This window comes from Xiphias gladius, chromosome 11 (genome assembly GCF_016859285.1).
Source record: "Xiphias gladius isolate SHS-SW01 ecotype Sanya breed wild chromosome 11, ASM1685928v1, whole genome shotgun sequence".
In the NCBI taxonomy this organism is placed as follows: Eukaryota; Metazoa; Chordata; class Actinopteri; order Istiophoriformes; family Xiphiidae; genus Xiphias; species Xiphias gladius.
In genome coordinates this window covers 16,258,346-16,272,183 of record NC_053410.1, presented here as the reverse complement: position 1 = coordinate 16,272,183, position 13,838 = coordinate 16,258,346, and the positions used below count along the sequence as shown (strand labels likewise).

General features: G+C 40.7%; 1 protein-coding gene across 3 annotated transcripts in view; it reads right to left on the bottom strand.

Moving 5' to 3' along the window:
• adgrb3 (adhesion G protein-coupled receptor B3) overlaps positions 1–10,949 on the bottom strand; it is a 115,797-nt gene extending 104,848 nt beyond the window's left edge. For all 3 annotated transcript variants that reach the window (XM_040140138.1, XM_040140140.1, XM_040140139.1), the window contains exons 1-2: positions 10,854–10,949; positions 8,412–9,180 (exon numbers count right to left, since the gene is read on the bottom strand). In XM_040140138.1, coding sequence (XP_039996072.1) covers positions 8,412–9,165 — 754 coding nt within the window. In that variant the 5' untranslated portion in view covers positions 9,166–9,180; positions 10,854–10,949. The remainder of the gene's footprint in view (positions 1–8,411; positions 9,181–10,853) is intronic.
• Positions 10,950–13,838: the final 2,889 nt, after the last annotated feature.

The following is a 13,838-nucleotide window of genomic DNA, read 5'->3' as shown; positions in this document are numbered from 1 at the left end:
AGACATCTGACAGTCTTTATCCACATTAGGAGCCTCAAAGATTCGCCCTCGCTTCAGAACTGTAGGTCAAAGCTGTAACAGACTTGTGAATGTTGTTCATGTTTTCTTAGAAGGATGAATAATGCAGTTGCTGAGGCCCACTCTGAAGGATTTTGCATTCTAAATGAATTTGTCATATGAGATTTGTCCAATTGCAGTTGCTGTTGTCCAATTTTGTTTTTACATTGAGCTGAATTGCTCCTTTCTGCTGTGAAGCAAAGATACCAAACCTTCACTTTACACTCAGTTCCAGTTGGATTGAATGGAAAGAGGTTCACAGTGTTCCCTCTTTTCTCCTGGATGAGACTGCAGGAATATTTTCTTTTATTCACGGCAAGGAATCAGAAATGATTGTTTGTACTGAATTATGCATATGATTGCAATAAACAAATCTAATTTGTATAATAAGAAGATGAGATAGTCTTCTTCATCTACAGAGACTTGTTATGTTTGCATTCGTATAGAAACCTTTTTGAAGTCAAAGGAAACAAGAGCACAACGGGGGCTATTCCTTTGATTTATAAGGTCCACTTATCTTTAACTCATAAATTGCAAAATAGAGACTGGAGACTGTGGTGTCAAAGCAAGACATGCAATTACAAATGTAAATGTTTCAGGATGAGTATGCGTTGCTGCTGTGAGATGAAACAGCACAGTAGTATACCATATGGAGCCACTGTCAAAGAACGACCTCAGCTTCAGCCATGCAAATACTATGGCAAAACTGATGCAGCACCAGTGTGCTACATGAGATGTAAAATAAGTCCTCCGCAGAGGGAAAACCAAAAAGATATTTAACAAAAAAGCGCTTTAGCTAAGACCCATTCACTGTAAATTATTCATTGAGCGAAATAGCCTTTTTCATTGACATAATCTCACAATTCAAAACCTTTAATACCTTTCACTGTTCAAATGTTTCCTAGATTGCAGCCACTTAGAGGACAGACCACATGTTATGTGGAAATATTACATTTCTTTAAAAGAAATTATAGAATTTATGCAAATAGATAAAAGATAAGATACTGATAAGGTAAAGAACTGCTACTTTTCAGCTTTTTATATCTTACTTTACTAGGGTGGCAATACCAAATCTTCAAACGGTATATCAAACCAACCTCAGTTCAACATTTACACAACGCAGTGGTGGTTTAGGTTTGTTGCTTTGTGTTATTTTTATTTAATGGACAAAGCTGAAAGAATTGAACGAGAGCTTGAATGCTAAACAGGCGAATCTGTGGCATTTCAAGAAGAATTTATGAGTAGTTCTGGGAGTTGGTGCAGCGTGGATGTGCAGGCACACAAATCTACCACTGTTTGGAATTCATAACAAAAAACATGCATACAGGTGTAATTTGCATGCTAATAAATCAGACATGCACGTTCCCTCATTGCTTATGCAGGATTTTACTGCTGAAGTGCTACAGTTTTGAGGACAAGAAGTGCGGCTGCCTCACATCAGAGAATTAGATACTACAATACGTAACCCATTACTCTGATTACGATTCCTGCCTTAATATGACATTATTATGGGCAACAACTGTTACTCACGCATTTTATTACAATTGTATTTATTGTAGGCTGTAAAGTTAAAAAAAAAAAAAAAAAAAAGGTGGACTTGTCACCTCCATGACACTGCAGAAATAATGGAGATGGGCCCTGGGTTGATGTACTAATTTAAGAAATCGGTAGGTTGGAGGCTGTAAGTGTAACTGAGTAAGAGTACTTATACTCAAGTATAAATTTGAATTACTTGTACTATAATTGAGTATTTCCATTACATGTTACTGTATATATCACTAAACTTCACAGGGAAATATAGTACTTTTTACTTTACTATATTTATTATATATAATAAATAACTATGACAACCAGCTATAGTTACTTGTTACTTTTCAGATTACTATTTTACAAAATATGCAATGACCTCATAAAAACAATGTATTGATATAGATAAACTTCCCAACAGTTCTCTACCAACTACAACAGTAAAATGCTCCTTATACATTTATGCATCATTATAATCGGCAAATAATATAATTATTGTAAAGTACATTTAGCTCACAATAGTTAAACTCTTTTACTTTTTTCATTTTCAAGTGAATCATCAAAAATGTGCTTTTTGATTTGGGGGTAGTGTAGGCTACAACATCACTGTCATGCATTTAAGGTACATTTTAACTTTAAATTGATTTATAGAGTCATTGTTGGATGTAATTACTGGTTCTTATTCTGTGTAATGCTTTTTCTAGATGTCTGAAGACCATAAATCATGTCCACACTTTTTAAATTATATATCAGATTTTTCTTCCAGATATTCTGCATTTCATTGCATCCTGTCTGCAGTTCAGCTTTGACAACACAAGGCTTTACTTTACTTGGAGGCAGTTTGCAGTACACAGTCTGGGTAGTGGAGGGTTATCACTCTGACTTCCAATTGCCACGCTGTTGAAACGTAGGCTCAAGACTGAGATCACAAATCCAGTAATCGCAGCTCATCTGCATCCAACCCACTGCCAGGTTATCATTGTTTGCATCATAGCTGGGCCACCTCAATGGACTGATGATTAACAATAATTAAGTAAAACTAAAACTGATGCTTTTCAAGTGAAATTGAACAAAATACCCTGAATTCTATTCAGTCTTAGTCTTTTATCCATTACTTTACTGCACTTCCTAGAAGAGAACCACATATCCTATTCATTCCCAAGGCAACTGTCAATACATGCTGTATTGGTACAGCTGTGGAAATAGTACAGCATTAACCATATTACTAACAGTAAAAGTGCTTACTTTTAAGTTGTTTGCCATAATAAGAAACCCTTGCTTCTAAGGATTCCAGAAATTCTGGCTGTTCTAAACATAGGAGCAAATACTGAGCCCTGTGAAATAACCAAAACAAATTCAACTTTGGCAGAAAATTAGATTGTTCATGTTGGAACACATACAGAAGGGTGACAAATTAAATTAAGAAACATTGCAGATACAGATGCCCACCCACGGGGCACGAGGGGTCACTGAATGGTTTGATGAGTATGAAAATGATGTGAATCATATAATGGGGCCTTCACAGTCACCAGATCTCAACCCAGTTGAACACCACTGGGAGATTTTGGATTGACGTGTTAAGACGGCGCTCTCCAGCACTATCATCAAAACACCCAATGAGGTGTTTTTTTTTTTTTTTGGAAGAATGCTGAGCTCCAGAGACTTGTAGAATCAATGCCAAGGAGCATTGAAGCTGTTCTGGCAGCTCGTGGTGGCCCAACACCTTATTAAGACAGTTTTTGCTGGCTTTTCCTTTAATATGTCACCTTTCTGTATCTTGTTAGGAATTGGGAAAATTGGTTTTCAAGGCCTTTAGTAAAACAATAATCAGGAAATGCTATTTGATGATATTCTAAATAATTGTACAACTTTTGTCTTTAATTCTTTAACTTGCTGTACAATATAAAAACCATGTCAAGCCTCATGTGGTGGATCCTATACTTCATTCAATCATAAATTTGTAATGGTTGGAAAGAGCCCATTTGCATCCATGTGTGACAATGAGCCGAACTTTAAACACAATAACATGTCTTTGTGGGTTTATATTACTTTGATTAAATTACTTAAGAATCACCTAAGAGCCTCATGAATTTTATATCCAGAAACATTGACCTGGGCTATTTTAAGAATATACAGTTTTTATCTTTTAGCCATGCACAGAAAAGGACTGCTCACTTAGTTCCAGAATCCAATATCTTCTCCTAAACAATCTCAGTCTTGCAGATCCTTAAGTAATTTCTTGGTATAATGTTTAACCTCATTTTAGCAGTTTTCTGTATATGTTTCACAAAACATGACTGGAACAGACCGAGCGCTGTGTAACTTAATTGTTCCACACTGTGCACCATCCTTTTCTTGAATAGGCAAAAGTTAAAATGCAGTTCATGGACAAAGAAGATGGCTGGCACTTTCACGCTGATTCTTCAGGGTCCTACACTATCTCTCTCTCGCTTTTTGTGTCGACCTTGTCATTCCTTAACAACTTCTTTTAGCATTTCCACAGCTGCCTCAGGATGTTTAATACAGAAGAATGAACACAGAGGGCATAGCTCAAATACTGTTTCTAAAAATTCAACAGCTGAACAGGGAAACAGTGTTTACAGAAGGGTACAATTCTTCAAAGCTGGAATAATTTAGCTCAGGATTTTAGGGGTAACTGGGACATGGGGCATTCAAGATACTTACTATAGCTAAAGAAAAAATCATGCATGTCTAAGATTAAAAAAAACAGATTCTGGGCTGTTGAGCTGAGCTCTCTCCTTCACTGAATTGGAACTAAAATGGCCTCCAAGTGTACTGAACAATGGGGGTGAGCATAATGCAGTGTGACTACTGAGTGACTTGACTGAGATCCAAAGTGAATAAAAGGCCTCACTATGTGAGGCAGCAAGGCTGAGCTGCTGCAGTGCTCAGGACTTCGGTGGGTGACACTGCATTCGAACGCTTCACACACTTTTCATTTGCCAATAAAATCCTATTGCCATTTTCCACATGGCACATGGTCTGCATCGCCAGAAAATGCAATGATCAAATAAGCATCGGTGGGTGGCTTTAATCACCCGCGTTAAACAAAGCTAAAGAATCCAAATAAAGAACTGATTTATATTATACAAATTGCCTAGTGCATGTAAGAGTCAAACCAATGTTCATAAGTGTGAACAATTTTCTGTCAAGTGAAAAACAAAAGATCAGGACTCAAATCTGTGACATCATAGCTTTTACTAACCTACTTCTTATACTAACAATCAATTTGGAGGCCGGCATTGTGGACTCATAAAATATTCATTTGAATATTTTACATACTTATGAGCTTCACTTTTTTCGTAGCATTATCGAGTTCGAAACAAATTATAAGCCCTAATCTCCAGAAGGAATCTCACTGTCACTGTCACATTTGTCATCTTTTTCCATTACTACGTATAAGTCAATGACAACACAGAAATGGAAAGTGCGGGTAGAGGTGGGCCCAGTTATATGAACTGAAATCTCTGACAGAATCAAAATAATGTTTGGATGAAATAAATCAGATTGCCCTTTTCATTTTAAAAGAATTACTTTGTTGAAAAAAAAAAAAAGGCTTATCAGTGAAAATATTAAAGGCAACAGAGAGGTGACTGTCACAATTCTTTGTACGAAGCAGTTTTCCTATAGAAGCGATGAATCTTGACATGAACGTTTGAGGCGTTAACAATGAACACCTTGGAGGGCATGCAGCAAAGCACATTTCTCTGAAGCAATGAGACTCTTTGACCCTGATCCCTGAAAACTGGCAAATTCCGACCAAGCGAGACAAACAATGAAACTAGCAGACTGATCCACAAAGCAAGACAATGACTCGTGATGTTTATTTCCTCCAGCCAACAGCAATTTTTGGATGTTTTGAACAGTACAATGTCAATTTGTGGATTTTAAGCTTGTAGACTTATAAACAGCAGTATCTGCACAGGACTGGGAAGGGAAAGGGTGGATAGCTGGGTGAGAACATACACTAAAATGTCTGGTTGTACTTGCTATCTGGCTACTGAATGCCTCTTTGTGATCTTGATCCACCTTTTCAAAATAAAAGCGCCAGGAAAATTTAAATTTATCACAGGATAGAGAATCTGTAAAGCCTTTTCTTCCTTTTAGTTCAGTTTTTAAATTTTCTGATCCAAAATTCAGAGTCACTCTAGTTGGAGCTTATCCAAGCATTCATTGGACTGAATGCAAGAAAGCACCCAGGACACGTCACCAGGACATCGGAGCTATTCAGTCACTACTCATTCACCTATGGGCAGCTCAGAGTAAACAGCCTACTTGACTGGCATGTGTGGGATGTGGGAGGAAACCCACATGAACACAGAACACACAAGAAAAAAAAGACAGAATTAAATCTTTCTTCCTGCGAGTGCCACTGCGCCATTGTGCTGCCTTCTTTTACAACTTTTTATTCATGAAATGGGAGAATGTGATAAAAATAAAACTGCATAAATGAGTCATCGGGGTAGTACATCTGTTTAGGATTTAATCGTGTCACTGTGGTTTTCAAAATGCCACGGTATCAAGGAATGTGGTCTGTCCATTGTCTGCATAATCACCTTAAATAGTAAAGAGCTTTAACCTTTAAAATGTTGTTATCCTCTGCCTGTGTGAAACACTAGTGGGGCATTTCAGTGGCATGGCTGGAGTATACAACCTCCAGCATTGGTTTTCTTTGATGTGCTCTGAAGCCATCCTCTACCAGGAACCGAGAAGATCAAAGACAAGCAATTTTATCAAATGGAGCCCTTGTCGACTGTTTATAATGCTTTATTCTTCATCAGGAACACCCACTCTGTCACCATGATGCCACAGGAGACACAGTGCTCTTTTAAAACCAGTGGTGATCTCCCCGTTATCCAGATGAAAACGGATTTATTCAAACCTCCTATCAACCGACCCTATAAATAGAAGCTTGTGGAAAATCTTCTGAGAGGGGGAAAAAAAAAATAAGCTGTGCTCTTAAGCTGTTATTAACATGCTGATAGAAAAATGTCAAACGTTATTTTGGAGCAGAGACTTTTCTGTGAAAATAGGCATAATGCTTCCTAGTAATAATTGTGATTTGAACATAAGATTCCCTAAATGATTAAATTATCCAAAAAAAAAAATAAACAGCTGAGTCATACTTTCTGATGTTGCTGCACATGCTGCTTGACTGCAGGGTGAGTTGTAATGGTAATTTGCATCAGAAACTATGCATTATTGCTTAAGGGCTCTAGTGAAGGGGTAGGTGAACGATACTCAAAATGAGTTTATCCTCCAACTTGATGGAGGCTCGCCACTTGATAAATCATATGGTAATTTGGAGCAAGAGTAACTCTTACAAAAGCATTAAAAAAAAAAACCTATTCATTGTAGTGTTTAGGTCTAATATTTCTAGAAAAAAGTATGTTTTAGTGTGTTTCAAAAACATGCCTAAAAATGGGATGTAGCATGTAGCAGCACTCAGCAGGAGTCAGCCAAACAGCTGAACTACTGCAATCGATGCTCACCTGTTCTTCTTGATTAGAAAACTGCCACCTGTTCTCTAAGGTGCCATTACAGCAACTATTATTTTGGTAGGTGCCACAAGGGAGATAGCTCCACAACATCCCAGCTATCATTATTTTTCCCCCAAAAAAATCTAAAGGTTGACTCATTATTTTTGGTTCAGTGTGCCGTGATGAATGCCCCTCCTTTATGTCTGACAGTAAACGCGCCTCACCTCTGAAGTATGCAGCATATTCCTCTAGGGTTTTTTTCTGCTATCTCCTAAAATCCAAGCAGCTATGTGTCAAGAAGGGCTCCCTTTGTAATTCAAAGAGCTACACCAATGCGTTAACTACAAAATCTCCCCCTTCTACCTGGTGACACTGATGAACGAAATCATTATGACCTTATCATAACTGTTAACTATTAATTCATTCACCTGTCTACCTGTGTCAGAGTATAGTTGTTTTACGTATGCATTTATGCACTTGTGTGAATTACAACTGCAAGTGGGTCTACTGATAATATTCCTCTAGAAGCTCTTGACTAATGTTAATTAATTGCTCATTTCCAAAATACAGTGAAAACACGTTGCATTGCTCTATGGCAACACTGGACTAGTAGCATCCCTATATAATAGAACAGCTTTGAAAATAGTATCAGTTTATTAGTTTATATAGCCATACCTATATATATATATATATATATATATATATATATATATATATATATTAGTTTCTACAGATCTGACTAAGAATTTAACTCTTAAATCTAATCCACAATTTTTAAATTTTGCATTGCATGAGCAATGTGCTGTATCCATGATCCCAATCACTCCATGTGCCACAGATGCCGGTAAAAACCGAAGGATGTGTCCATATTGACCACTGTTGGTCCTTGTATGGATGACACTGACATAAAAGTATAAACACACAAAAATTATCTTTGGATTCGCAGCCATTTTAACTCTGTGCTGATGTGTACAAAAACAGCCATTTTATATTCCCAGCAATGATAGTGCATTTTGAATTCAATCCAACCAAATGAAAGACCCCCTTTAGGTGCTTTGGTTTGTGCCGGTGTGGTCATTACTACGCCCAACTCCTCTGGCAGCTTTGTTATGAAGTTGACACATTCTTGAGCCAACTGCAGTCTCTATATCTATGTGTGCTCTTTGTTTCATGGGCCATCACACTTCAAACATGCAATAAAGGCAGAGAAGGGAGTGACTGACGTGCACATTTGACTGACATGATTACTGTCTTATCTACGCATACAGTAGTCCATTAAGTCTAAATATATTTCAGCATAAAGGAGGGAGATGACAGGATACTTACCTTCTTTAGGAGGCCGTTTCACTTCTGCACTCAGATTGCAGATCTGCCCAGCTTGTAGTTGGGGTGACAAGCAGCCCTCCGTTTGTGGATTTAAAGGTAAAACCACGTTGTTGAGCATGAGCATACTCTCTGATTCTCCATCGCCTAAATGCTGAGGACATGTGCATTTTGTGTACACGATCCCACATGTCTCCACTGTCCCTTTCTCTAACTTCAGGCAGTTTTCCAGCCACGTACAAAGCACTTGACACCCAAACTGGCTAGGGCTCGCCTTATTCAACACCAGAAACTCCACAATAGACTTCTCCTCCTCATCCAGCTTCTGTGGCATCAATCCATTATAATCATAAGGGAAAACTCTCCGCAGTTGAACAAAATTCTTGTCATACAGCAAAAATACATAAATATTCTTCGAATCGCACAGGTACACTATAGACTCGTTGACTTTAAGCAATTCATTGATCTTTTCGTGTGAGTAATGATCAAACTGATAAGCAAGCAAAGAATATTCAGAGCAGCTCAAGTCTCGCTTGTATAGCTTCAGGTAGATGCTGTATTTGGTAGGGTCTGGGTTCTCCAGCGTCCATGTACAGTTTGTATAGTTCTTAGGAAACATTTCAGTCACCGAATATGATCCATAAATGACCCCCTTGACCAGAGTGGAACACCAATAATCTTGGGCACCAGTTAATCCAAACATAACCAGAAGATAGGTGGAAAATATATAAATCAACAGGTTTCGAACAGCCTTCATCCTATGTCATTTGGCCTGCAAGGAGAGATGGACAGAGATTACACAAAGGAATGTTAAAGCAGAGGACACAGGAAACATGATAGATGTTCTCTTTCAAGTCTGACTGATGTGCTTCACACATTTCTTATCACATCCTTCCATGAAAATAGAAAAAAAAAGACACTTTAACCCCTGCAACGTGTCTTTTGCATCCCATCCTGCCTCCTTCATTACTATACTTTGTGCAAACATTGCCACCTTGTGGTCGCCTCAGCCTTTATTTATATATTTATTTATTTATTTACTTGTTTGGGGAGGGTGGGTGGGGGGCAATAATGTGAGCCATTTAGACATTATTATTTGGGTCGTATTTGGTATGGCACAATCCCCGGAGCTATTCAAATATAGCTATTTAGAATATCCGAGTCAAAAGAAGAAACAGTGAAAGTATTATCTAAGTCAGTGCGGTCCCCACGAGCTGTGGGAAGCCACTGCTCATTTTACGCAGTGGCCAGGTTCTTTTTCGAATCAAGCTGTTTTCCTCGTGATTTAGTCTGTTTCCTCTCAAGACAGATAATGTAAAGAGGATGAATTCGCGGACTGAACAATGCCTCTCTCTGCGCCCGCCCGGTCACCATGGCTTCTCTCCTCCTGCGCGCTTTCGGTCCACTTCACGACCTGCACGTCTCCGAAATTCAGGGCTTGACATATTTGACAATGCAATTTGATAAAGAGCCGGCGCGTGTGTGTGTGTGTGTGAGTGAGTGAGTGAGTGTCTGTGTGTGTGTGTGTGTGTGTGTGTGTGTGTGTGTGTGTGTGTGTGTGTGTGTGTGTGCGTGTGTGTGTCAGCTTGCGTGCGTGCGCGCCCGAGCGCCCAAGTGTGTTTGTGTGTGAGAAAGAAAGAGGGAGCGAGAGAGAGAGAGCGAGAGAGAGAGAGAATGCAATGCGATGTCCTGATTGCTTAAATGCAGACATGGGCAATGTGAGAGAGTGAGTGTCACAGCAGAACGCATGTGCGTGTGTGTGTGTGTGTGTGTGTGTGTGTGTGTGTGTGTGTGTGTAGGCGTTGAAATCCCAAGTAGGCTATAGATACCAGAGTCCAGAGAACAACCTAGATAAATTTGCACTCATGTCTCCCAACTTCTTCCTTTTGAATGATAAAACCTGCCCGTCACACTACATTAGGATAATGTATGTGTTACATAAGGATTTGTGGAAGCAGCGTGGAGTGAAATCAGCTTTTCTAGTCGCGATAAATCCATATGAGTCCACATCCTTCCTCAAGATTCATGGACGAGGCTGCACGAAAATCAGTATTCCGGGGATGAGAAATCGGACGTCGGCAGACGCTGACTTTTATTGCCTCGGCTTCTCAGAGCAATTTCGTCGCGGGAGGAAAACCCGAATCGAGAGAAACACGGGCTTACATCTCGTGCAGTTGCAGCTCAACGCCCGGCACTTTAGAGTGATTTTCGCCTCTTTAAGAGAGCGGGATCGGCTCTTAGAAATCATCTGTTAGGCACTCTGGGCTACCGTGAGCGGATGGGAGCCCCGGGGACAAACATTTAGCAGGAGGAGGCTAAACTTTAACTGACAGACGACGTATGAAAATGTGCTTCCCAGCTTGCCTCGGGCGCTTCATGCAACAACAACAACAATTTTTAAAAAATATATATACATAATAATTACAATAATTATAATACTCTTACCTTACACTGCGGAAGCTATGGCTATTTTTCCAACATACTTGACCACATCCTTTATAAATAAATTCTGCAGCCCTCCAGTGAATCAATACTCCCCATTCCCGACAATAGAAGTCCGGCGCAACAAGATGGTTCAATGGATGAAAATAAAATGCGTTACACTCCGGTCTGCCCGCTCATATCCCCCCCGTCTTCTTCTTCTTCTGGGTTTTTCCCATCAAAACGGAGCGCAACAACACACGACAGCCACAGAGAGAGAGAGAGCGAGAGAGAGAGAGAATGCAATGCGATGTCCTGATTGCTTTAATCCTACAGGCAATGCAGCTGTGAGCAGTGTCACAGCAGAACGTGCATGTGTGCGCGTGTGTCTTAAACTGTGTGTGCGTGTGTGTGTGTGTGTGTGTGTGTGTGTGTGTGTAGGCGTTGAAATCCCAAGTAGGCTATAGATACCAGAGTCCAGAGAACAACCTAGATAAATTTGCACTCATGTCTCCCAACTTCTTCCTTTTGAATGATAAAACCTGCCCGTCACACTACATTAGGATAATGTATGTGTTACATAAGGATTTGTGGAAGCAGCGTGGAGTGAAATCAGCTTTTCTAGTCGCGATAAATCCATATGAGTCCACATCCTTCCTCAAGATTCATGGACGAGGCTGCACGAAAATCAGTATTCCGGGGATGAGAAATCGGACGTCGGCAGACGCTGACTTTTATTGCCTCGGCTTCTCAGAGCGATTTCGTCGCGGGAGGAAAACCCGAATCGAGAGAAACACGGGCTTACATCTCGTGCAGTTGCAGCTCAACGCCCGGCACTTTAGAGTGATTTTCGCCTCTTTAAGAGAGCGGGATCGGCTCTTAGAAATCATCTGTTAGGCACTCTGGGCTACCGTGAGCGGATGGGAGCCCCGGGGACAAACATTTAGCAGGAGGAGGCTAAACTTTAACTGACAGACGACATATGAAAATGTGCTTCCCAGCTTGCCTCGGGCGCTTCATGCAACAACAACAACAATTTAAAAAAATATATACATAATAATTACAATAATTATAATACTCTTACCTTACACTGCGGAAGCTATGGCTATTTTTCCAACATACTTGACCACATCCTTTATAAATAAATTCTGCAGCCCTCCAGTGAATCAATACTCCCCATTCCCGACAATAGAAGTCCGGCGCAACAAGATGGTTCAATGGATGAAAATAAAATGCGTTACACTCCGGTCTGCCCGCTCATATCCCCCCCGTCTTCTTCTTCTTCTGGGTTTTTCCCATCAAAACGGAGCGCAACAACACACGACAGCCACAGAGAAAGAGAGAAAGAGAGAGAGAGAGAGAGGGAGAGAGAGAGAGAGAGAGAGAGAGAGAGAGAGGGAGAGAGGGAGACAGACCGAGAGAGACAGAGAGAGAAAGAAATTCTTGGAGTGATGAAAAGAAGAGGGCAATTCTTACAGTATTACCATAAATTAATTCGGCAGTCTCCACGTCTCTATTTCCCACTGATATGTTTTCTCCAGAAAGTCGCGCACCCCCACTCCGCCCCCACCCCCCACCCCCTCTGGAAAAAAAAAAAAAAGAGGGGGAGAAAAAAAAGGATCCGCGGAGGGTGGATGTGAGACGTTGGGGGCTAATGAGTTACAACAGAGAGAGAAATAGACGCGCTTTGCCTGGTGCTTGCAGAGCTCCAGGAGCAGGCTGCAATATCACGTCACACACTCTGCTGCTAAGATAAAGCACGTACGTACGCTTTTTACTGCCGCTGCGTCTGGCACCACCACCACTTTCTTCCCTGCCCTCCTCCTCCCCGTTTTTTCTTTCTTCTTCTTCTATTTTTTTCTTTTTTTTTTCTTCTTTTTTTCCTTCCTCTCATACAGCCTCCCCTTAATTCGAGTCAAAAGGGTTTCCCCCCTGAACTGGACCCTCTCCGCTCAGACAACGCCGCGCTTCGCTGCTGCTGCTGCTGCTGCTGCCGCTGCTGCAGCGTTCTCCAAAAACAGGAATATCTCATGGACTTTTTGAAAAAAAAAAAAAAAATTTTTGAGGGGAAAGAGGAGCGCATGAGAGTAACACGATCTTAATACAACCTGCGCGCTCTGTCAATGGGACCTGAAGGCTGGCAGGTTTGTTTGCTAAATTTCCCCTCAAACCTGATGGGTGACAGCCGCCGTTGTTGTGATCTGCACTGGTTGGTGGTGTACAGCGCGCCGCACATCCTCCCGCTCGCCGCCTTCACGCTGCTGGAAGAGCAAATGCGTATGGGGCAACTTGTGCTCTCTCTGTAAAGTTGCTCCGGGGAGTCTTGCACCTCACAGGTGAACCGCAAAGCTGCCCCCCCCACCCCCACCCAACCGACCCCCTTCTACCCCAAACCCCACCACCTTCTCAGACATGTGTGCTCCCTGGGGAATGCTTATGTGCGTAGCCTACAGTATGTTCGAGGTAAGAATTAAATGTGCTCATGAGCGACTTTACAGCCATAGGAACTCTTGAGGAACCTTCAGCTTTAATGCCAGTTACAGTCTGAGAAACATTCATTCAACAGTCAATTGAATCCAATAGAAGCTCTAGGCTTCAGCAGTTGGTCACTGACAATGCAGCATCAATGGCTGTACAATAGCCTTCAATGCCTATTGGCTGATTGCATGGGGATAATGGAACTGTAATGGACATGAGGACAGGGAGTTGCAGTCATCTGCTGATCAGATTGCCTTCCCACTGAAGATGGCGCAGGGACGTTTGTTCTCATAGGTGGATCTTAACTGATCAGGTGTAAATAAAGCATAAGATTCATAATTACAGGCCAATAATCTTCATATGCATTAAAAAAAAAAAACGTAATGAATGAGAAATGAATGTGCATGACCATCATACATGTCAGAATTATATCAAAAATGGAGACAATAGATTGGGCAGTGTAGATATACGCAATTTTTCTCCAGGACAATTTTACCCTGTTTTTCAGACTTTTCCTTTTTTGGAGAATTG